General features: G+C 39.2%; 1 protein-coding gene across 1 annotated transcript in view; it reads left to right on the forward strand.

The window, feature by feature from the left end:
* The window catches only part of ATP11C (ATPase phospholipid transporting 11C), a 252,395-nt gene that overhangs the window by 117,275 nt on the left and 109,305 nt on the right, over positions 1-25,815 (forward strand). Inside the window, exons 3-5 of the mRNA XM_028130691.2 lie at positions 6,625-6,714; positions 9,197-9,277; positions 20,508-20,615. Coding sequence (XP_027986492.2) covers positions 6,625-6,714; positions 9,197-9,277; positions 20,508-20,615 — 279 coding nt within the window. The remainder of the gene's footprint in view (positions 1-6,624; positions 6,715-9,196; positions 9,278-20,507; positions 20,616-25,815) is intronic.

Below are 25,815 nucleotides of genomic sequence, written 5' to 3' on the forward strand. Positions count from 1 at the left end.
GATAGCGACTCCCCAGAGACTCTCCCCAACTCCTTCCACACCTGTCTCTCCTCAGGCTACTCCAGTCTGTATCACTTTCCCTCTGTGAAAACTAGGGTGAGTGAGTGGGAAAGAAAATCCTGTGTGGAAGCCCTTAAAAAAAAGTTGCTTTGTCTCTGGGAGTCTCTGCTCCCTGATAGATGTGCATGGCTACTGCTGGCTCTGGGATGCCCAGCCTGGGGACCTGACCTCTCTTATTTCTGGGGGAACCCTCCTTACCCTTGGGCCTACATTCCTAGGAGCTGGGCCATCCCCTTTCATGACCCTGCCCTTTCTGCCAGTCTCCAGGTTGTTTCTGCCCTTCCTTGTTTAAAGGCCTCCTCTACAGCCAATCTTCAGGTGGTAATTCAGGGTGAATATTCCCCAGTTTAGTTTTAATTCCAGTTTGGTTCTGGAATTAGGTGCTAGAAAGATCCATCTACTCTGCCACCATCTTAACACCTCCCCCCATAATTGCATCTTTAGAGGCCACATTTATGTACCAATTATATTCACTACAGAGTATTTGTTAAGTACATTGTATATATTTGGAAAGCTGGCAGTTTTCTGTAGAATCCATTTTAAACATATTCTATATGTCAGTGTTGCTATTCAATTTTATAATTGCATCTTAAGATCCACTTACTACTTTGAGTAAGTACTTATGGCCCCCCAAAAAACTCCATTCTCATTGTTAATGAAAGAAATGCTACAAACATTTTCTTCCTGTGAATTAACATTGTAATTGGTTTGTAGCAACTAAGTCTGAGACTACTATTTAGGTAAACAAATCAATTTGAATAACTTGTTATATATGGCTTTAATTCAATTTAAATTTAGATCAGATTTTTCTTGGTCTTCCTTAAAATAAGGTATGCTTATGACATTTGTATTATAATAAAGAGATGAGAAGCTTAATTTTGCTTTTGAGTTAGAGCAAAAGAATAAATGACCAACACACAAATTTTAATCAAGATTTCTTGTTAGGCAGGTGGGAATAGAAGGATCATACCTCAACATAATAAAAGCTATATATGACAAACCCACAGCAAACATCATACTCAAAGGGCAAAAACTAAAACCATTTCCCCTAAGAACAGGAACAAGACAGGGATGCCCACTTTCACCACTCCTGTTTGACATAGTACTGGAAGTATTAGCTATCACAATTAGGCAAGAAGAAGAAATAAGAGGCATCCAAATTGGAAAAGAAGAAGTGAAGCTGTCCTTATTTGCAGATGACATGATATTGTACATAAAAAAACCCCAAAAGATTCCATAAAAAAACTAATAGACTTAATAAATGAATTCAGCAATGTAGCGGGATACAAAATTAACGCCAAGAAATCTATGGCATTTCTATACACCAATAATGAACTTACAGAAAGAGAGACTAAAAAAGCAATCCCATTTACCATCGCACCAAAAAAATTAAGATACCTAGGAATAAACTTAACTAAGGACGTAAAAGACCTATACGCAGAAAACTACAGGACACTGAAAAAAGAGACAGAGGAAGACGTAAAAAGATGGAAGAACATACCATGTTCATGGATTGGTAGAATCAACATCATTAAAATGTCCATACTACCCAAAGCAATCTATAGATTCAATGCACTCCCCATCAAAATACCAACAGCATATTTCACAGACCTAGAAAGAACTCTCCAAAAATTCATCTGGAATAAAAAAAGACCCCGAATAGCCACAGCAATCCTGAGAAAGAAGAATAAAGTAGGTGGAATCTCAATACCAGATTTCAAGCTGTATTACAAAGCCACTGTTCTCAAAACAGCCTGGTACTGGCACAAGAACAGACATATTGATCAATGGAACAGAATAGAGAATCCAGATATCGACCCAAACCACTATGCTCAATTAATATTTGACAAAGGAGGCATGAACATACAATGGAGTCAAGACAGTCTCTTCATTAAATGGTGTTGGGAAAATTGGACAGATACATGCAAAAAAATGAAACTAGATCACCAACTTACACCATACACAAAAATAAACTCGAAATGGATACAGGACTTAAACATAAGACGGGAAACCATAAAAATACTAGAGGAATCCACAGGCAACAAAATCTCAGACATATGCCAAAAAAACTTCTTCACTGACACTGCCCCTAGGGCAATGGAAGCTAAAGAGAAAATTAACAAATGGGACTACATCAAAATAAAAAGCTTTTTTACAGCAAAAGAAACAATCAACAAAACAACAAGAAAGCCCACTGCATGGGAGAACATATTTGCAAATGCTGTCACTGATAAAGGTTTAATCTCCAACATCTACAGACAGCTTATGCAACTTAATAAGAGGAAGATAAATGGTCCAATAAAAAAATGGGCAACAGACCTAAACAGAATATCTTCAAAAGAAGACAGAAGGAAGGCCAAGAGACACATGAAAACATGTTCAAAGTCACTTATTATCCGAGAGATGCAAATCAAAACAACAATGAGGTGCCATCTCACACCTGTCAGAATGGCTATCATCAACAAATCAACAAACGACGAGTGTTGGCGAGGATGCGGAGGAAAAGGAACCCTCGTGCACTGCTGGTGGGAATGCAGACTGGTGCAGCCACTGTGGAGAACAGTATGGAGTTTCCTCAAAAAACTGAAAATGGAACTCCCATTTGACCCAGTAATCCCACTCCTGGGAATATATCCCAAGAAACTAGAAACACCAATCAGAAAGGATATATGCACCACTACGTTCATAGCAGCACAATTTACAATAGCTAAGATTTGGAAACAGCCTAGGTGCCCATCAGCAGATGACTGGATCAGAAAACTGTGGTACATCTACACAATGGAATACTATGCTGCCATAAAAAAGAAGGAATTCTCGTCATTTGCAGTAACCTGGATGGAATTGGAGAACATTATGCTAAGTGAAATAAGCCAGTCAATGAAAGAAAAATACCACATGATCTCACTCATTTATGGATAGTAAAGAACATTATAAACTTATGAACAAAAAGATAGATAAAGAGACAGTAAAGCGTCAAACAGACTTTCAAATTACAGGGGGAAAGTTAGGGAGAGATTGGGGAGATAAGAAATCAAATGAAGGACTTGTATGCATGCATATAAGCATAAACAATGGGTGCAAAACTCTGGGGGGTGAGGGCATGTATGGGTGTGGGGTGGGGGGGTAATAGTAAGATATGTACACATATAATACCTCAATAAAAAAAAAAGTAAAAAAAAAAAGATTTCATGTTAGGCACCTGTGGTAAAGGGGCTATAATATGCTCTCTGACCTTTTTTGTTTTTTTGTTTGTTTGGAATTTTGAGGGTTTTTTTCAATATTTTTATTTTTTCAAGTACAGTTGGCATACAATATTATATTAGTTTCAGGTGTACATCATAGTGATTAGACATTCATATTGCTTACTAAGTGATCACCCCAATAAGTTTAGTACCCATCTGTCACCATACATAGTTATTATAATACTAGGGGCCTAGTGCACGAATTCATGCACCTTGAAAGGAACTGTGGGCCATGAGGCTGCAGTAGGCACAGGGGCGGGTCTCAGCCTATTCTCTGCATCCACATCTGGCCCCTCCCACTCCAGCCCCTGGTCCCCTCTCTGCCGACAGCCCCGTTCCTGCCACCGCCGCTCCCATGTGCTGATGGCGCCGGCCCCGCTTGCACCCGCTGATGGCACAGAGTGATTGGGGCTGGTGCCAGCTGTGGATGCAAGCAGGGCTGGCGCCAGCAGGGGATGCAAATGGTGGATGCTGCCCAGATCGCCCCTCAGGAGCAGGGCGAGGTGGAGAAGCCCTCAGGGGTGATCAGGGCCAGCAGCCGCCACTCACACCCGCTGACAGCACTGAGTGATCGGGGCTGGCAGTGGGTGCGAACGGTGGCTCTGGTGCCAGCAGCAGGTGCCAGCGCTAGGCAGGACCATGGCGCATGGGAGCAAAGAATTTTCAGTAACCACCAGAGGCAGCGACCAGCGCCCCGCCTTAGTCTGGCTCCCCCGCTCACCTGCTCTACCATCCCACCATGGCCAACGCCCACCATGTTCTGCGTATGCCCCCTGGTGGTCAGTGCACATCATAGCGCTGTTTGGTTGTTTGGTTGTTCTGCTGTTTGGTCTATTTGCATATTAGGGGTATATATATATATTGATTATTGACTGTTTACCTCTGCTGTACTTTTTACATTTTTTAAAATTCTAGTTTACATTCAATATTATTTTGTATTAGTTTCAGGTATACAGCATAGTGGTTAGACAATTATATATTTTACAAAGTGTTCCCTCTGATATTTCCAGTATCCACCTAGCACCATACATAGTTAGCATAATACCCTCTAAGTCCATCTGTGTAGTTATAGCTCATGAACTGAAATAGGAAAGAAGAGGGCATATAGTAGTAGTTTCCTGTAAAGGGAATAACCTGAGTTCTTCAAGGAACCTGTTCTTTAGGAAGGTAGAAAAATGGTAAAAGAACCAAGTCACCCTAGGAAAAAAAAAATGTTTCCTTTTATGTGTTAAGAGCCATCAGAGGACTCTCACAGTTCTTGATGTTTGTTTGTTCAATTAAAAAACCTTTAGTTAGGGAACAAAATGTCAGCAAGCCAAAAGTTCAGCTGTTAGTCTGTTGTTGAAACAGTTAAGTGCTGATTCGGACTACATCAGCTTCAAAGTGACTGGATCAGTGTTTTGTTTGTTTGTTTTGTTTTTTAAAGTTTTTAAAATTAAATTTATTGGGGTGACATGGGTTAATAGGGTCACCTAGGTTTCAGGTGTAGATTTCCATGTTAAAAGATCTGTATATTGCACTGTGTACCCACCACCCAAAGTCAAATCATCTTTTGTCACCATATATTAGGCCCCTTTCACCCCCACCCCTTCCCTGTGGCAACCCCCACACTGTTGTTTGTGTTTATGATTTTCAGTTTTATATCCTACATATGAGTGAAATCATGTGATTCTTAGCCTCAGTGGATACCTGCAATAGAGATATCCATGGAGATGGTGGGCTTCCTCAAGGTATAGCCTAATTGCCTGGACCACTCAAAATCTTCCCAGATCTTCATCCAGATGCCTTCTTCATCTCCCTGAAGAAAACCTAATGAAAGAGAGACACTTTGGTGAAGTGGCTCTAGTCACTCATGTATATATTCACAGAACTATGCTGGCTATAGTTGTCTGGAAAGATCTGCTTCCCTAGGCCAGGAAATAAATTTTATAGACAGAGAAAGTATTTTGTGCTCAAATAAACTTTAATTACACACAAAAAGTTGATCAGTGGTTTTAATCCCTTTTATTTTTGGTCATAAGCTGCCTTGGGTATCTGATGAAAATGTGGACTCTTCTCCCAACTGATGTTCATGCACACACAATTCTGCACTTAATTTTGAATGGGCTTCCTTGAGGCACTTCTGAAACTTGGGGGAAGAACCTTGTAGGTTGTCTGTTAGTTTTAATGGAGCTGCATCAATGAACATGTTTCCCTCCATTCATCTTCATTTTCTTGGTATTCCCTTGGGGAATCGAATCCATAAGCCTTTTAAAGAGGGGTTAGCAGTAAATTCCCATGTTCTGTGACTTTGGCTTTTCATTCACTTCACTTAATTTAATAGATACTTTCTCACTTAGTGTAAATTTAGATATTTAGCTTAAGAAACATTTCTTTCTTACTGGTTTCTGGTCTTTTTTTATTCAAGTATCTAGAAAATTCAACTTCCTCTGGTGATTTTTAACTGACTCAATCCTTGTGCTTACGGTATCAGTAAAAAAGTCTATGTGATTTGACAGTTGGCCCAAGAGGTCTCTCCTCCTGCCCATGCACAGTTTAGCATTAAAACCTTTATCTATTACCAATTACAAAATCCCAGGGTGATATGTTATTGATTATAATGAAAGTCCTCTGTGGCCCAGAGTTATGTGTACACCTCAGCTGTCATGGATCTGGGAGGTACTGGTTGGGACAGAGTTATATCTGTGATTGTGATCAAGACTCCAGAGGAATTAATTTGTTCATTCATTCATCCAACTAATTTATTGAGTGTCCACTTAGTGTCATTGCCTATTAAGGGAGAAATTTTAATAAAAGTGCATGCATATATTATTCACTGCAACAAGTGTTATCAAGGAAGTGTTGGATGATATGAGAGCACATAAAAAGGAACCTAATTTAAATCAGGTCAGAGAAGGCAGAGGTCTGGGACTAGATGGCCCAATTGTAATGGTCAATGTGAAACTTTATTACTCAAAAGTGTTTATTTACTATATCTCTAAGTATATGCTTATTTGTATGTATGAGGTTTGGGTTTTTTTTTTTAATGTTTTTATTGATTTTAGAGAGAGGAAGGGAGAGGGATAGATAGAAAAGTTAATTGACTGCCTCCTGCACGCCCCCTACTAGGGATCAAGCCCATAGCTTGGGCATGTGCCCTGACCAGCAGTCGAATTGGTGCCCTTGGATCATAGGCCGATGCTCAATCAGTGAGCCACACTGGCCGTGCATTGGGTTTTAACATGTTTTCAAAGTGTAGTGGTAACCTGGACCCATATGAGTCATTGCTAAGATTTTTAAAGTTTGCTTTCTAATCATATATTTTTTTCTTTCTACTTTACAGTATACACTTTGGAATTTTCTCCCAAAGAATCTATTTGAACAGTTTAGAAGAATTGCAAATTTTTATTTTCTCATAATTTTCCTTGTACAGGTAAGAACTCCATAAACTGCCACTCCACTTTTAGAAACTTAATTACTTCAAACAAATTTTCACTCTACTTCTAATCTTAAAATGACCTGTGATTAAAAAGATGTTTCAGGGCTTATTATAATAATACTTTTGAAAGTACCGCTATTACATTTTAAGGTTTATATTATTTTATATATTTCTGAAGGAGCACTTTTACTAGAAAATTTGTTGCAGCTGTTATTTTTTTAAAAACTTTTATGGATTTCATATTTTTGTTCACACTTGAAGCACATGTATTATATACCATTAAACGCATTGGTATATATCAAAATTGAAAATAGTTTAGGTTAATAGTTTACTTTATTAAACACTAGTTTCAGCTTAATTGAAAGTATATCACTTATCTTCCTGATTATCAGTTATGCTCTTCATTCATTTACTTTAAGGGTGAAAGCCTAGTATTTAGACATTTTAAATTGCATCTTCCATTTTAAGTCTATTAACTATTAAAATATTTCCCTTGCCAAAATCAACCACTGAAAATTTTACTATATTAAAGGTACTTTCCCCCTCATTTCATTTTTTAAAACAAAGCAGAAACATTCCAATGAAATTGCTGAAATGCCTTATTGGTATTAAGTGCTTCTGTTTATCCAGTTTAAGTTTTTGAGTAAATGGTACTGTAATTTAATTGGGCCCTGCTACTTAAAACCAATCTGGTTTGTGGTATGGGAAAGAGCCAATTTCAATTTTGAATGATGGGGCACTTTAAAAGGGGCTCCCCTACATCCATGGTAAGATGTCTTACAGAAGAGCATAAAATAAACTACATAGAGGATTGTGAACATGAATCTTTCCACTTGGCTTATAGCGCATCTCAGTTCAATTTAGTGAACATATAGTAAGCACCTCTTATGTGCCAGACAACAAATATTTTAACAGGTACAATGAAGATATGGCTTTTCTATCCTTAAGGAATTTATGTATAGCCAAAATTAGTCATCTATTCACTTAATTTAATTTAGTAAAAGTCATAAAAGAAGCATTAGCAAAATATTGTAGGGATATGGTAGAAGTTATGATTTTTTTTCTACCCAAGAGGAGCTTGAAAAGGCTTCAAAGAATAGGTGATATCTGAACTGAGCCTTGAAGGATTAGAGACTGGTATCAGTCTGTGTGAAGGCACAGAGCCATGTCAAAGCCAGCTTCTGCAACACAGTATTTGTGGCAGGGGCAGGTATGTGTGGGGGTTAGAGATGAGAGTCAATGAATTGTGAGGGCAGATGCAACTCATGGTTCTCTGTCACTCAAATCTAATTCTTGTTCTCTTTCAATGTTGCCTATTTCAGTGAATGACAATATCCACCAGCCATGTTAACCTGATACTTGGAAGACATCTTTAATTACCCCTTATAAGAAATCCCTTATCAGTCCTGCCATTTTTGCCTCCTAAATATCTCTGGAACATCTTTCCATGTCTGCTGCTACTCCCCTCATCCAATCCATGATCTTTTATCTGGATTAGAACAGTAGCCTCCTAAAAGGAATCCCTGCCTCCGTTCTTGTTCCCTTCCATTTTATTTTCCACAATGCAATGAAAATCTTTTCAAAATGTAGTTCTCTTTATGTGAACTCTCCCTGGTTAAAAGCTTCAATTATTTCCCACTGTTTGTGGGATAAAGAATGAATTCTAGCATAGAGGGCCCTGCTTGGTCTGGCACGGTGGTCGGCAAACTGCGGCTCGCGAGCCACATGCGGCTCTTTAGCCCCATGAGTGTGGCTCTTCCACAAAATACCATGGCCTGGGCGAGTCTATTTTGAAGAAGTGGCGTTAGAAGAAGTTTAAGTTTAAAAAATTTGGCTCTCAAAAGAAATTTCAATCGTTGTACTGTTGATATTTGGCTCTGTTGACTAATGAGTTTGCCGACCACTGGTCTGGCCTGTCTCCCTCTCCAGCCCTGTCTCACACCACATGCTTTTGTTACTGGCTTCCTTTATTTCCTTACTTGTATAACACTCCCTCCTGCTATGGAGGCTTTGTATACACTGCTTACTGTTCCTGGAAAGCACCCCTCTTTCATCTAGTTAACTTCTGTTTACTCTTCAGGTCTCAAGATATTTGTTTAATGCCTGGTTTTCCCTGTAAGCTGCCAGCTATATGTGGTCAGGGACTTTTCTCCATATGTTTAAAGCAGCATCTCTAGAGCCTGGCTGATAATAGTGCAGGGGGCTGACAGAATGGTGCTCAACAAATAGATGGTAAATGAATGAATATATTTCAGTAAAGAGATTAGTTAATTCAACCTGTGATGAAAACTAAACCTGATTTAAAAGTATTTTCTTTAACTGCTGTGTGGATTGCTTTTGTTTTAATGAAAGTTAACATCCACCCTGCTACCAGAATAAGTTTTGTCTGCATTCTGTCTGAAAATTTTGCATGTACAGACTGCATATAAGTTATTGACTATTTTTATTTTACTTTCAATTTAATTTCTTTACCTAGGTCACAGTAGATACACCAACTAGCCCAGTTACCAGTGGACTTCCACTTTTCTTTGTTATAACTGTTACAGCCATCAAGCAGGTAAATTTCTTATTTACAATTATGTCTGCATTTTATTTCTGTCTAGTTTGAATTTCATTATCAAAGTTTTTCTTTTATATTTATACTAGAGGCCCGGTGCACGAAGATTCATGCACTCGGGGGGGTCCCTCAGCCCGGCCTGTACCCTCTCACAATCCGGGACCCCTCAGGTAGGGTCCCAAGGCCTGGACTGAGATCAGGGCCTATCAGGGCTTTCCTTCCGTGGGCTACAGGCAGCTGGCCCCACCCCCACCGCTGCCACTGCTTGCCATCTGTGCAGTGCTGCCCCCCTCCCCTGCCACCGGTGGCCTCCCTCTGCAGGTGACAGGCTGGGGTGCAATGGATTGGCTGGCCTGGGGCTCCCTCTTTCTTTTCTGGGGGGCGGGGCCAGCCCTGCAAGGGGCCGTCTGCCTACCTGATCACCCCTAACCGCTCGCCTACCTACCTGATCACCCCTAACTGCTGGTCTGCCTACCTGATCACCCCTAATCACTGGTCTGCCTACCTGATCACCCTTAACTGCTGGTCTGCCTACCTGATCATCCCTAACCCCTCTGTCTGCCTGCCTCATTGCTCCTAACCACTTGCTTGGGAGCGGGGCCAGCCCAGCAAGGGGCTGTCTGCCTACCTGATCTCCCCTAACCGCTGGTCTGCCTACCTGATCACCCCTAACCACTCTGCCTGCCTGCCTGATTGCCCCTAACTGCTTGCTTGGGGGCGGGGCCAGCCCAGCGAGGGGCTTTCTGCCTACCTGATCTCCCCTAACTGCTTGCCTGCCTACTAGATCACCCCTAACCGCTGGCCTGCCTACCTGATCTCCCCTAACCGCTGGCCTGCCTACCTGATCGCCCCTAACCACTTACCTGCCTACCTGATCACCCCTAACCTCTGGTCTGCCTGCCTGATCACTCCTAACCCCTCTGCCTGCCTGGTAACCCCTAACCCCTCTGCCTGCCTGCCTGATTACTCCTTACTGCTTGCTTGCAGGCAGGGCCAGCACTGACTTCCACTTGGTCAGCCTGATTCGTTACTGGTCATTACAACCCAGGGTTTTTATATATTAGGATAGAGTGGACACTATATCTGATGGGTTTAATTTATATTTGGTTCTTATTGAAAATCTCTTAAAATGATCATAAAGTACATCCTTAATATTCATGCTCCTTTCTTCCTCAATATCTTTGTGTGGGAATATAACCCAAGTCAGGAAGTGGGAGGCAACATTTTAATGTGCATTAAATTTTTTCATTGTGGTATGTCTATTTGAAACATTTCTAATCTAGTGGAATTTTTTGTTTGTTTGCCTATAGTAGATAACACAAGAGCATAAATACTTTAATTTTGTTATCTTTCCTGATGGTGCTGAAGAGGGTGGTAGATGGAGGAGATTTTTGTGTCTTGTCAAATCTGACAACTGCTATGGTTTTTAATGCTAATGTTGATACTGGACTAAAGGAGTTCATTTGCCTGTATGTGTCAAAGCCCAATAAAACAGGAACAGGAGCTTGCAGCAAAAAAAGCAAGGGTTTATTTTTAGTAAGTGGCCTGCCAGGGGAAGTCATAGGTGAGCTGATGCTCAAAGACTTGGCTCCCCAATGGCTTCCAGAGGATGGGTTTTATAGGGCCAAAATCATCAATCATGGTGACGAAGGAAGTTAGTGTTGTGGTATAGTAAACAAACACAGTCTCTGTAGTCATATAGTTGACATTATAGTAGGGAACACAAACAATAACAACAAAACCACAAAGACATAATTTAAAAATGTCAAGAAATGCTATGAAAGAAACAAAAAAAAATATTTGAACTGAGAACTTAATATGTATCAGAAAAGTCATTCACCTCCAATAACAGAAACTTCTCAAAAACAATATCTTAAATATATTTCTGTCACATGAAAGAAATCTGGAGGTGGTCATTCCAGGGTAGATATAGTGTTTCTATGATGTTGTCACTGGACTAAAGGGGTCCGTTTGCCTGTGTGCATCAAAGCCCAGTAAGACATGAATAGGAGTTTGCAGTAAATAAAGTAAGGTTTTATTTTTAGATAGTGGCTCAGGCCTGAAGTCATAGGTGAGGTAATACTCAGAGACCTAGATTTCCCAATAGCTTCCAGGGAATGGGTTGTATAGGGGGGAAATCATTAATTATGGTGACTAAGGGAGTTAGGGTCGTGGTCTCTACTGATTGGTCAGCACTAGAGTAGGGGGTGGTTGATCAGTGCATCTGGTTTTGCTGCTTTACTGGGCCTGGAGCTAAAACATAACTGAAGATTAGATGTTATCTCTACTTTGACCTGATCAAAACTCTGTCTCTGTGGTCAACAGACCAGAGGCTTTGTTCCTAAGATTATTTGAACCTCATTGTCCTGAGGGCTTAATTATTCAGGAAGTGGATATGCAAGGGAGAAGGAGGCAGGTGAGTCAGGGTTCTGGGAAAGGCCAGTTTGAATCAAAAGGAAAGAAAGGAGAAAAGGTTATACTAAAGAAATGAAGTTTGTGCACAGTTACAATGTCTTTGAAGTATTTTGAGCATTCCAGATGAAATTGAAAATGGAAACAGAAAAGTGGAGGAAAAAGGATAGGAAGCAATTTTTATCACATAATTGGCCAAAACCCAGGCTAATTACAAACATACTTTTACATAGTACTAATCAAGTGCTCTTACAGTGTCTCAAAAGAACTTCCAAATTAAAAGTCTGCTTAACAGTATTGGGAACAAGATTACTTTTCCTCCTGGGGTTATCTGGTCTTCTATCTGGCCTAACAGGAACTATAAGAATATTTTATCAAGTTCTTGGTTACTAAATCAAGACTTTTGAAATGTTCTTTCCCTTAAGCTTTTAGGATTATTTTCTTTAACATCGTATAATTGCTGCTTCCCAAAATATCCTGTATGGTTTCAAAAGATCTTACTGATTCATTTTATTCCCAATACTAGTTCATATTAGGGCCTTTCTCTCCTCACTGAAATGATAGCCTAGCATAGTCATAAAGAGAGACAGAATTGGAATGAATATAGCAACTGAGAAAAAAAGGGGGGGAAGCAATCAAGGTATTTTTCAAACAGTTATATTTGAAAGAGTACAGACACAATTATAAAGAAAAAAGGAAAGTGTTGTAAAAAACAGGAGAGGAAGTTGTACTCAAACAAATGAATTTCCTTTTGCCTCGTTTCTTTTGCCTTAAATATATTCCAGACAAAAAGCCCAAAGAAAAATGAGCCATTAGACCTTTCCCTGATTACTTCTAATTCTAAAAAATGAACACCAATTTATATTTTCTTTTACCACCAAATCAGTGTAGAAGTTTAACTATTGATCTCTAAAACTTATAGATTCTCTGCCAAAATAACCCTAGCTTGCCTTTTCTATTCTGTCCCTGGGAGGATTTCAGTTTCCTCAGAGATGATCACTCCAATGGTTTACTAAAGAATAATATATTTAAGTGGTTAAGTCTATAAGAAAATAACACCCAGAAATTTTTTTTTCAAATTCTAAAGTAGAAAGATCAACATTAACTTGATTAAGAGAAGAATTAAAAAAAACAGATCATAGTCCTTCACAGTTGAAGAATATTAAGGCTCTAATGATTGTGTTTTCATTAAAACTTAAATGTAGAATGGTGGACCTTTTAATACAATAAAGCTATTTACCTAAGGGGTATTTTGAAAGCATATCTTAGTTTTTCTATAAAAATGTAGTGTTGTCATTTATGGATAATAAAGAACATTATAACCTGATGAATAAAAAGATAAATACAGAGCAAAAGAAACCATGAACAAAACAACAAGAAAGCCCACTGCATGGGAGAATTTATTTGCCCATGTTATCACCAATAAGGGCTTAATCTCCAACATTTACAGGGAACTCATACAACTTAACAACAGGAAGATAAAACAACCCAATCAAGAAATGGGCAACAGACCTAAATATATACTTTTTGAAAGAAGACATAAGGAAGGCCAAGAGACACATGAAAACATGCTCAAAGTCACTAATCATCCGAGAGATGCAAAACAAAATGACAATGAGGTACCATCTCACACCTATCAGAATGGCTATCATCAACAAATCAACAAACGACAAGTGCTGGAGAGGATGTGGAGAAAAAGGAACCCTCGTGCACTGCTGGTGGGAATGCAGATTGATGCAGCCACTGTGGAGAACAGTATGGAGTTTCCTCAAAAAACTAAAAATGGAACTCCCATTTGACCCATTGATCCCACTTCTAGGAATATATCCCAAGAAACTAGAAACACCAATTAGAAAGGATATATGCACCCCTATGTTCATAGCAGAACAATTCACAATAGCTAAGATTTGGAAACAGCCTAAGTACTCATCAGCAGATGAGTGGATTAAAAAACTGTGGTACATCTACACAAGGGAATACTATGCTGCGGTAAAAAATAAGGAGTTCTTACCATTTGCAACAGCATGGATGGAACTGGAGAGCATTTTGTTAAGTGAAATAAGCCAGTCAGAGAAAGATAAATATCACATGATCTCACTCATTTATGGAATATAATGAACAACATAAACTGATGAACAAAAATAGATCCAGAGTCTGAGAAACATGGATCAGACCATCAAACCTCGGAGGGAAGGTAGGGGAAGGTGGGGATAAGGGGGAGAGATCAACCAAAGGACTTGTATGCATGCATATAAGCCTAACCAATGGACACAGACAACAGGGGGGTGAGAGCATGAGGAGGGGTTGGGGGGGGGGTAATGGGGGAATAAGGACACATATGTAACACATTAATCAATAAAGAAATTTAAGTCTCCCCTTTCCTGACTCTGACTCCAGACTTCCCTAGTGTTTTTCCACGTGACTTGGGTAGTGTGCTATGTCGCATGCCTCTTGGACTTCTCCATCTGGTGAGAAGTCTATCCTTTCCAAAATAAATTAACCTTGGCACTTTGTCAAAAATCAGATGACCAGGCTTGAAGGGGAAAGTGGATGTTATCGGATGCCTGAAACGCCCAGGGAATCTAAAACTATGGCACCCACCGAACAGCTGCAAACCCGAGAACACCAGTCCCCAATTGGCACAAGCACTCAGATTCAGAGGAGCTGTACACTCCCTCACAGAAAGGAGAGAGAGAACTATATAACCAGACACCCAGAGAAGAGAGATCATGGGGAGACAAAGAAATAGCCCGAATATGAAAGAAAAGCAGGGATCACCAAAAAAGGAAGTAAACAAAATGGAGGCAAGCAACCTGGCAGAGAAAAAATTCAGAGAAATGGTCATAAGGTGGATGAAAAGAATGAAAGACAAATTCGACAATATGTGTAAGAACCAAGAGGAAATTAAGAAGAACCAAGAAGAAATGAAAAATGACATCGCTGCTGTAAAGAACTCAATAGAAAGCATCAAGAGTAGACTACAAGAAGCAGAGGAACACATCAGTGAGCTAGAAGACAAGGTAGGAAAAAATACCCAAATAGAGCAGCTTCTAGAAAAAAAAAAAATTAGAAAGCATGAGGAGAGCCTAAGGGAACTTTGGGACAACACGAAACAAAACAACATCTGCATAATAGGGGTTCCAGAAGGAGAGGAAACTGAGCAATGAATAGAAAAGCTGTTTGAAGAAATAAGGACAGAAAATTTCCCTGATATAGGGAAGAAAAACCCCACACAAATCCAAGAAGCTCACAGAGTTGCAAGAAAAATGAACCCCAAAAGACTGACGCCAAGGTACATTGTAATTAAATTGGCAAACACCAGTGACAAAGTAAGAATCTTAATGGTGGCCACAGACAGACAGGAAGTTACCTAAAAAGGATCCCCCATCAGACTAGCAACTGATTTCTCAACAGAAACACATCAGGCCAGAAGGGAATGAAATGGAATATACAAAGTCATGCAAAGGAAGGGTCTGAATCCAAGAATACTGTACCCAGCAAGGCTATCAATCAAAATTGAAGGTGAAATCAGGAGCTTCACAGACAAAAAAGGACTAAGGGAGTTTATTACCACCAAACCAGCAATGCAAGAAATGGTAAAGGGTCTGCTGTTAAAAAAGAAATAGGAAGCGAAGAAGGAACACAGGGGTAAAGAATAACAATGGTGACAAACAAGTACCTATCAATAATAACTTTAAATGTAAATGGATTAAATGCCCCAATCAAAAGACATAGGTTAACAGATTGGTAAAGAAAACAAGACCCATATATCTGCTATCTACAAGAAACCCACCTCAGAAAAAAAGACGCACACAGACTGAGGGTGAAGGGATGGAAAAAGATTTTTCAGGCGAATGGAAATGAAAAATAAGCTGGGGTAGCAATAATTATATCTGACAAATTAGATCTCAAAATGAAGGACATAACAAGAGCTAAGGAAGGCCACTTCATAATACTAAAGGGAGCAACTCAAGAAGAAGAAATAACTGTGGTAAACATATACACACCCAATACAGGAGCACCCAAGTACATTAAAAAAAAAAAAACTCCTGGAGGATATCAAGGGATAGATTGACAGCAATACAATAATAGTAGGAGACTTTAATACCCAACTATCACCATTGGACAAATCCTCTAAACAAAAAATCAGCAAAGAAACATCAATCATAAATGACTCACTAGAGCAGATGGAATTAATTGACATCTTCAGAACATTTCACCCCAAAACCACAGAATATACATTCTTCTCAAGTGCACATGGGTCATTTTCAAAGATAGACCATATAGTGGGTCACAGGCAAAGTCTCTTCAAATTCAAGAAGATAGAAATCATATCAAGCATCTTCTCAGATCACAGTGGCATAAAACTAGAAATCAACTACAATAAAAACAATCCAAAAAAAAATCAAACACATGGAGACTAAATAGCATGCTATTAAACAATGACAGGGTTAGCAGAGACATCAAATAAGAAATAAAAAAAATATCATGGCAACAAACAACAATGAAAACACAACAATCAAAAATCTATGGGACACAGCAAAAGCAGTCTTGAGAGGGAAGTTCATAGCTCTACAAGCCTATAGCAAAAAAACAAGAAACAATGGTAATAAATTACCTAACCCTACAACTCAAAGAGTTAGAAAGAGAGCAACAAGAAAAGACCAGTGTAAGCATAAGGAAGGAAATAATAAAGATCAGAGTGGAGATAAACGACATAGAGACTAAAAAAAAAAAAATTACAAAAGATCAACAAAACCAAGAGCTGGTTCTTTGAAAGGATAAACAAGATTGATGAACCTCTAGCCAGGATCACCAAGAAGCAAAGAGAGAGGACCCAAATAAACAAAATCAGAAATGAAAGAGGAGCCAAAACCAGTTTGGCTCAGTGGATAGAGCATCGGTTTGTGGACTGAAAGGTCCCAGGTTCGATTCTGGTCAAGTGCATGTACATTGGTTGTGGGCACATCCCCGGTAGGGGGAGTGCAGGAGGCAGCTGGTCGATGTTTCTCTTTCATCAATGTTTCTAGCTCTCTGTCCCTCTCCCTTCCTCTCTGTAAAAAATCAATAAAATATATTTAAAAAACAAAAGAAATTAAAGAGGAGAAATAACAACAGACCCAATGAAATATGAAGGATTCTTTAAAAATACTATGAACAACTCTATTCCAACAAACTGGACAACCTGGAGGAAATGGACATATTCCTAGAAAAATAAAATCTTCCAAAACTCAATCAGGAAGAATCTAAACATCTAAATAGGCCAATAACTATGGAAAAAATTGAAGCAGTAATCAAAAAGCTTCCAGCAAACAAAAGCCCAGGGCCAGACGGCTACACAGGGGAGTTTTACCAAACATTCAAGGAAGAACTAAAACCTATCCCCCTCAGACTATTTCAAAAAATTCATGAGGAAGGAACCCTCCCAAGCTAATTCTATGAAGCCAGCATCACCCTAATACCAAAACCAGATAAAGACAACACAATGAAAGAGAATTATAGGCCAATATCCCTCATGAACATAGATGCCAAAATCCTAAACAAAATTCTAGCAAATGAGATCCAGCAGTACATCAGAAAGATCATACACCATGACCAAGTAGGATTTACTCCAGGGATATAAGGATGGTACAATATCCGCAAATCAATAAATGTGATACATCACATAAACAAATTAAGGGAGAAAAACCATATAGTCATATCAATTGATGCAGAAAAAGCATTTGACAAAATCCAACACCCTTTCCTGATGAAAACTCAGCAAGGTGGGAATAGAAGGATCATGCCTCAACTTAATATAAGCCATATATGACAAACCACAGCCCACATCATACTCAATGGACAAAAACTAAAACCATTTCCCCTAAGAACAGGAACAAGACAGGGGTTCCCGCTTTTACCACTCCTGTTCAACATAGTACTGGAAGTATTAGCTATTGCGATTAGACAAGAAGAAGAAATGAAAGGCATCGAAATTGGAAAAGAAGAAGTAAAACTGTCCCTATTCGCAGATGACATGATACTGTACATAGAAAACCCTAAAGACTCCATCAAAAAATTACTAGAATTAATAAAAATTTGGCAATGTAGCAGGTTACAAAATTAACGCCAATAAATCTATGACATTTCTATGCACCAACAGTGAACTTACAGAAAGAGAGACTAAGAAAACAATCCCATTTACCATCACACCAAAAAAATTCAGATACCTAGGAATAAACTTAACTAAGGAGGTAAAAGACCTATATGCAGAAAACTACAGGACACTGAAAAAAAAGATAGAGGAAGACATAAACAGATGGAAGAACATACCATGTTCATGATTGGTAGAATCAACATCATTAAAATGTCCATACTACCCAAAGCAATCTATAGATTCAATGCACTCCCCATTAAAATACCAACGGCATATTTCACAGACCTAGAAAGTACTCTCCAAAAATTCATCTGGATTAAAAAACGACTGAATAGCCTCAGCAATCCTGAGAAAGAAGAACAAAGTAGGTGGGATCTCAATACTAGATTTCAAGCTGTATTACAAAGCCACTGTTCTCAAAACAGCGTGGTACTGGCACAGGAACAGACATATATACCAATGGAATAGAATAGAGAACCCAGATATGAACCCAAACCACTATGCTCAATTAATATTTGACAAAGGAGGCATGAACATACAATGGAGTCAAGACAGTCTCTTCAATAAATGGTGTTGGGAAAATTGGACAGATTCATGCAAAAAAATGAAACTAGACCACCAACTTACACCATACACAAAAATAAACTCAAAATGGATAAAGGACTCAAACATAAGACAGGAAACCATAAAAATACTAGAGGAATGCACAGGCAGAGAAATCACAGACATATGCCAAAGCAATTTCTTCACTGATACCGCTCCTAGGGCAATGGAAACTAAAGGGAAAATAAACAGATGGGATTGCATCAAAATAAAAAGCTTTTGCACAGCAAAAGAAACCATCAACAAAACAACAAGAAAGCCCACTGTATGGGAGAGCATATTTGAAAATGTTATCACTGATAAAGGTTTAATCTCCAACATCTACAGGGAGTCATACACCTGAATAAAAGGAAGATTAATGATCCAATAAAAAAATGGGCAATGGACCTAAATAGAATCTTTTCGAAAGAAGACAGAAGGAAGGCCAAGAGACATATGAAAAGATGCTCAAAGTCACTAATTATCCGAGAGATGCAAATCAAAATGACAATATTGTACCATCTCACACCTGTCAGAATGGCAATCATCAACAAAACAACAAACGACAAGTGTTGGGGAGGATGTAGAGAAAAAGGAACCCTCGTGCACTGCTGGTGGGAATGCAGACTGGTGCAGCCACTGTGGAGAACAGTATGGAGTTTCCTCAAAACACTAAAAATGGAACTCCCATTTGACCCAGTGATCCCACTTCTAGGAATATATCCCAAGAAACTAGAAATACCAATCAGAAAGGATATATGCACCCCTATGTTCATAGCAGCACAATTCACCATAGCTAAGATTTGGAAATAGTCCAAATGCCCATCAGCAGATGAGTGGATTAGAAAACTATGGTACATGTACACAATGGAGTACTTCGCTGCTTTTAAACAGAAGGAATTATTACCATTTGCATCAGCGTGGATAGACCGGAGTGCATTATGTTAAGTGAAATAAGCCAAGCAATGAAAGAAAAATACCACATGATCTCACTCATTTATGGAAAATAAAGAACATTATAACCTGATGATCCAAACGATAGATACAGAGGCAGTAAAGTACCAAACAGACTGTCACATTACAGCGGGGAGGTAGGGTAGTGTTGGGGAGGGGGGGGAAGAGATCAACCAAAGCACTTGTATGCATGCATATAAGCACACCAATGGACACAAGACACTGGTGTGGCGGGATGAGGGCATGCGACGGGGAGAGGGAGGCTTGGGGAAGGTCAATGGGGAAAAAAAAGGAGACGTATGTACTACTACATGTAATACTTTAAACAATAAAACAATCAAAAAAAAAATTAAAAAAAAGATAAATACAGAGGCAGAGAAGCATTGAACAGACTGTCAAAATATAGCTGGAAGGCTGGGGAGTGTGTGTGGGGGGGAGGTAAGAGATCAACGAAGGACTTGTATGCATGCATATAAGCATAACCAATGGATGAAAGACATGGGTGGGGTTGGGTGAGGTCATGTGCTGGGCGGTACGGGAGGCCGAGGGAAGGTCAATAGGAAAAAAAGGAGACATGTACTACTATTTGTAATACTTTAAACAATAAAATAAAATTTTAAAAAATGTAGTGTTGTCTCTTTAACAATATATATTGAAAGTAGAGGCCCGGTGTATGGATTCATGCACCAGTGGGCTCCCTTGGCCTGGCCTGAGCCCTCTTGCAATATGGGACCCCTCGGGGGATGTCGTAGAGTCGGTTTTGGCCTGATCCCCGCAGGCCAGGCCAAGGGACCCCAACGGTGCACGAATCCATGCACTGGGCCTCTAGTAAATAAAAAGTATATAAAAAGCTATTCAACCTTCCTCAAATCATGTAAGATCTTTGGTTATTCTCTTCCCATCCTGCCCCCTCCCCCCTTTCCTCTGAGAGTCATCAGTCTGTTCTATGTTTCCATGCCTATGCATTGAGTGTCTGTCCCCTGGTGGTCAGTGTGCATCATAGCTAACAGCCACTTAGGCTTTTATATATGTAGATTAATACTGTAAGTATGAATATATGCTGGCAACTCATGGAGGGGGTATAGAAATTTACTTCATTATATGAGCTTGATTTTATAGTTTTGTTGTTGTTTTTTGTCCTTCTAGGGATATGAGGATTGGCTGAGACACAGAGCTGACAATGAAGTCAACAAGAGAAATGTTTACATTATTGAAAATGCAAAGCGAGTTAGAAAAGAGAGTGAAAAGATCAAGGTATTAATTTTTATTTATTCTTTATTGTAAAAAAATACACCTTTTTCCTTTATGCTTCATTATGATAAAAAATACACTTTTTAAAAATTCTTACCCAAGGACAAGTTTTCATTGATTTTAGAGAGAGAGAGAGAAACAGCCACTGGTTTCCTCCCACACACATCCCAACTGGAGTCTGATCCCACAACCTAGGTATGTGCTCTGACCAGAAACTGAACCACGGCCCTTCAGTTCATGGGACAACACTCCAGCCAGCTCAGCCACACCAGCCAAGGCTGCACATCATTTTTAAATGGACAATTGATTCAGTGGCATTTAGTGCATTCACAATTTTGTGCAACCATTGACGCTGTCTAATTTCAGAACATTTTCATCACCTCAAAAGGAAACCCGTCCCGAAAGCCATTAAGCAGTCATGATTCATTTCTCCCTCCCCCAGTCCCTGGCAACCACTAATATTTCTGTTTCTATGGATTTACCTATTCTAGATATTTCATATGAAAGGAATCATACACTGGGTGGCCTTTTGTGTCTGGCTTCTCACTTAATGTAATATTCCGGAGGTTCATTCATATTGTAATATGTATTAATACTTTATAATACTTTAAATTTTTCATGAATTACAAACTGTTTTCCATAGCAGTTTTTACCATTTTACATTCTACCAGCAATGTATAAGATATTTTTGTTGCCAACAGATTTTATTTTAATTAATTATTAACTTTACTTTTTAGAGCAGTCTTAGGTTCACAGCAAAACTGAGCAGAAACTACAGAGTTCACATATACCCCATTTCCCCACAGGTACAACCTCCCTTGTTAACAATATCCCCCACCAGATTGGTACATTTGTTATGATCAATGAACCTACATTGACATATAATTATTATCCAAAATTTATAGTTTACATTATTAGGGTTCACTCTTGGTGTTGTACATTCTATGTACCTGAACAAATGTATAAGTGACATGTATCCACCATTATATTATCATACTGAATTGTTAAACTCTCCTGAACATCCTCTGTGCTCTACATATTCATCTCTCCCTCCCTCCCTTCAACCCGGAACCACCACTAATCTTTTTACTGTCTCCATAGTTTTGCCTTTACCATAATTTCATATAATTAGAATCATACAGTATATAGCCTTTTCTTTTTTTTTTCAGTTTCTTTAATTCTTTTTTTTAATAAATCTTTATTGTTAAGATTATTACAATTGTTTCTCCTTTTTTCCCCCCATATCTACCCCACCCGGTCCCCACCCCCCTCTATCCTTACCTCCCCCCCCCCGTTGTCCTTATCTATAGGTGTATGATTTTTGTCCAGTCTCTTCCCGTACCCCCCACACAGACACCCCTTTCCCCCTGAGAATTATCAATCCACTCCCATTCTATGCCTCTGATTCTATTATGTTCACCAGTTTATTCTGTTCCTCAGATTTTTAATTCACTTGATTTTTAGGATCACTTGTTGATAGATATGTATTTGTTGTTCATAATTTTTATCTTTACTTTTTTCCTCTTTTTAAAGAATACCTTTCAGGATTTTATATAATACTGGTTTGGTGGTGATGAACTCCTTTAGCTTTTTCTTATCTGTGAAGCTCTTTATCTGCCCTTCAATTCTGAATGATAACTTTGCTGGGTAGAGTAGTCTTGGTTGTAGGTTCTTGCTATTCATCACTTTGAATATTTCTTGCCATTCCCGTCTGGCCTGCATAGTTTCTGTTGAGAAATCAGCTGACAGTCGTATGGGTGCTCCCTTGTTGTTGTAACTAACTGTTTTTCTTTTGCTGCTTGTAAGATTTTCTCTTTGTCTTTTGCCCTTGGCATTTTAATTATGATGTGTCTTGGTGTGGTCCTCTTTGGATTCCTTTTGTTTGGGGTTCCCTGCACTTCCTGGTCTTGTAAGTCTATTTCTTTCACCAGGTGGGGGAAGTTTTCTGTCATTATTTCTTCAAATAGATTTTCAGTATCTTGCTCTCTCTCTTCTTCTGGCACCCCAAAAATTCGGATATTGGTACGCTTAAAGCCATCCCAGAGGCTCCTTACACTATCCTCACACTTTTGGATTCTTCTTTCTTTCCGCCTCTCTGGTTGGGTGTTTTTTTCTACCTCATATTCCAGATCTTTGGTTTGACTCTTCAGGTATGGTGGTCTACAGTTGAGTGTCTGTATATTCTTTATTTCAGACAGTGTATGCATAATTTCTGACTGGTCCTTTTCCATTTTTTTGGTATTCTCATTAAGGTCCTTGAAGGTCTCTTCAAGTTTCTCAGTGGTTTTTAGAAGATTCTTGAGTAACCTTATAAATGTGGTTCTGAATACTGTGTCGTCCATTAGTTTGCTTTCCTCTATCTCCTCTACTCGTGACATACTTCGGTGTCTCCGCATTTTGGCTGCCTTCCTGTGTTGATGGAGTGCTTTGTGTGGACAGTGACCTATAGGGGCCGGTAGCTCAGCTTCCCCAATCACTCTAGGTGGTCGCTCTTGGTACACCCCTTTGTGGGCTGAGTGGAAAGTCTTGGTATAGTTAAAAGCCTTGATTGCTGTTTGGTACACTGGGAGGAATTGACCTCCAGGCCAATTGGCTGTGAGGACCTGCTGTGTCTATAATGGAAGAATTGCTGTGCTGGAGACACAGTAGGGCTTTGGTGCTCACTGAGTCTGCCTCTTGAATGTGTCCCTTATGAGAGTGGTTGAAATCTGGTGTCGTCCACACCAACCACTAGATACCCTAGTGTCTGGATCTCCAATGGGGTGCAGGTCTGAGGCCTCCCAGCAGGAGCTACAGCAAGAGCTACAGTTTTCTCCTCTTTGCTTGGGCGGTTTTGGCGCAGTCTGACTGGAGCTGCAGTTAATTTGGTTTAGCTGCCACAGAACAGGCCATTTATATGTAAAGGCCGCTGTGTGGAGCCTGGGTGGGTTTGTAGAATGTGCGGGGCAGGGTCTCAGGGCGGGACGGGGTCTCAGGGCCTCACTAGACTGGGGCATGGCCAACGGCCATGGCTGCCTTCAGCCGTCTCTGCCTTTCCGCGTTTCCAAGTCCCCGTGTCCCGCGCTCCAGCACAGCAAACCCTGATTGCTGGGCGCACCTCTGCAGAAAAGTCACTCTCACTCTCCGACCGATGGCCGAGAGTCCAGCTTCTCCCCGTAGGTGTCTGGGTCTCCCACGTGTCCCCAGAAACTGGAGTTCAGAGTGATTGGGAGTTTGTCTTCCTTTGGTTTGAAGAAATGCTGCGCGCCCAGTCGCCCTCTGCCAGCCCGCTTCGCGCGCGCCTCCGTACCTCAGCTCTCCAGCGTTTGCGCTCCCTTCTCTTCTTAGTTGTAAATCTACCACTCAGCCAGCTTTCCCGTGGTTCTGGGTGGTAGACGTTTTGTTTTTAGTTGTATTTTTTAAATTGTTGTGCAAGGCGGCAGTTTAGTTGTTTAACTTTGCCACCATCTTGGTTCCTCTATATAGCCTTTTCATATTGGCTTCTTTCACTTAGTAATATGCATTTATGTTTCCTTCATGTCTTTTCATGGCTTGAGAGTTCATTTTTCTTTAGTGCTAAATAATACTTCATTATCTATATGTAGTAGTTTATTTATTGATTCACTTATTGAAGGACATCTTGTTTGCTTCCACATTTTGATAATTATGAATAAAGCTGCTATAAACATCTATGTGCAGGTTTTTGTGTGTACATAAGATTTTAGTTCATTTGGATAAATACCAAGTGTGACTACTGGAGTTTGTTTAATCTTATAAGAAACTACCAAACTATCTTCAAAGTGGCTATTCCATTTTGCATTCTCATCAGCATTGAATGAGAGTTCCTGTTGCTCCACATCAGCATTTGTCGGTCTTATGGATTTTGACAATTTAATAGTGTGTAGTGGAATCTCACTTTTGTTTTAATTTGTAATTCTCTAATTACATATGTTGTTGAACATCTTTTTATATACTTACTTGTCATCTTAATATCTTCTCTGTGAGATGAATGTTTAGGCGTTTTGCCCATTTTTAAATCAGATTGTTCATGTTCTTATTGGTGAGTTTTAACAATTTTTGTATATTTTGGGTAGCAGTCCTTTATCAGATGTGCTTTTTACAAATATTTTATCATAATATCAAGGTGTTATTTTTTTAATTTAAATTTTGTTATTATAATAACACATCAAATTTACCATTGTAACCATTTTTAAGTGTACAGTTCAGTAGTGTTAAGTACGTTCATATTGTTGAGAAACAAATCTCCAAAATCTTTTCATCCTATAACACTGAAACTCTGTAACCACTAAACACTAATTCCTCCTTCCTCCATCCTTTGACAAACACCTTTATGTTTTCTGTTTTTATGATTGACTACTTTAGAGAGATACTTCCTATAAGTGGGATCATACAATATTTGTCCTTTTGTGACTGGCTTATTTCACTTAAGTATGATGTCTTCAAGCAACATCCATGTGGTAGCATATGACACAATTTTCTCCTTTTTAGGCTACATAATATCTGATTGTATGCATATAGCACAGTTTCTTTATTAGTTCATCTGTTGATGGACATTTGTGTTGCTTCTACCTCTTGGTTATGTGAATAATGCTATGATGAACACACATGTACAAATAACTCTTCAAGATCCTGTTTTGACAAGATATGAATGCAACCCATATGCCCATTGATGAGTGTATAAAAAAGTTGTGGTACACTATGAGATATCACCTCACACCTGTCAGAATGGCCATCATCAATAAATCAACAAACGAGTGTTCGCGAAAATGTGGAGAAAATGGAACTCTTGTGCACTGTTGATAGGAATGCAGGTTGGTGCACCCAGTGTAGAAAACAGTATGGAGGTTACTAAAAAAATTAAAAATGGAATTGCCTTATGACCCAGCAATTCCACTTCTGGGTACATATCTGAAGAAACCCAAAACACTAATTCAGAAGAATATATGGACCCCTATGTTGATTACAGTGTTATTTACATTAGTAAAGATATAGAACCAACCCAAGTGTCCATTAATAAGTAAGTAGATAAAGAAGTGGTGGTGCATATATACAATGGAATATTCCTCAGCTATAAAGAGAACAAAATCTTAACATTTGCGACAGCATGGATAGACCTAGAGGGTATTATCCTAAGTGAATTAAGTCAGTCAGTAAAAGACAAATACCATATGATTTCACTTTTACATGAAACCTAAAGAACTAA

Source organism: Eptesicus fuscus, chromosome 1 (genome assembly GCF_027574615.1).
Source record: "Eptesicus fuscus isolate TK198812 chromosome 1, DD_ASM_mEF_20220401, whole genome shotgun sequence".
NCBI lineage: Eukaryota > Metazoa > Chordata > Mammalia > Chiroptera > Vespertilionidae > Eptesicus > Eptesicus fuscus.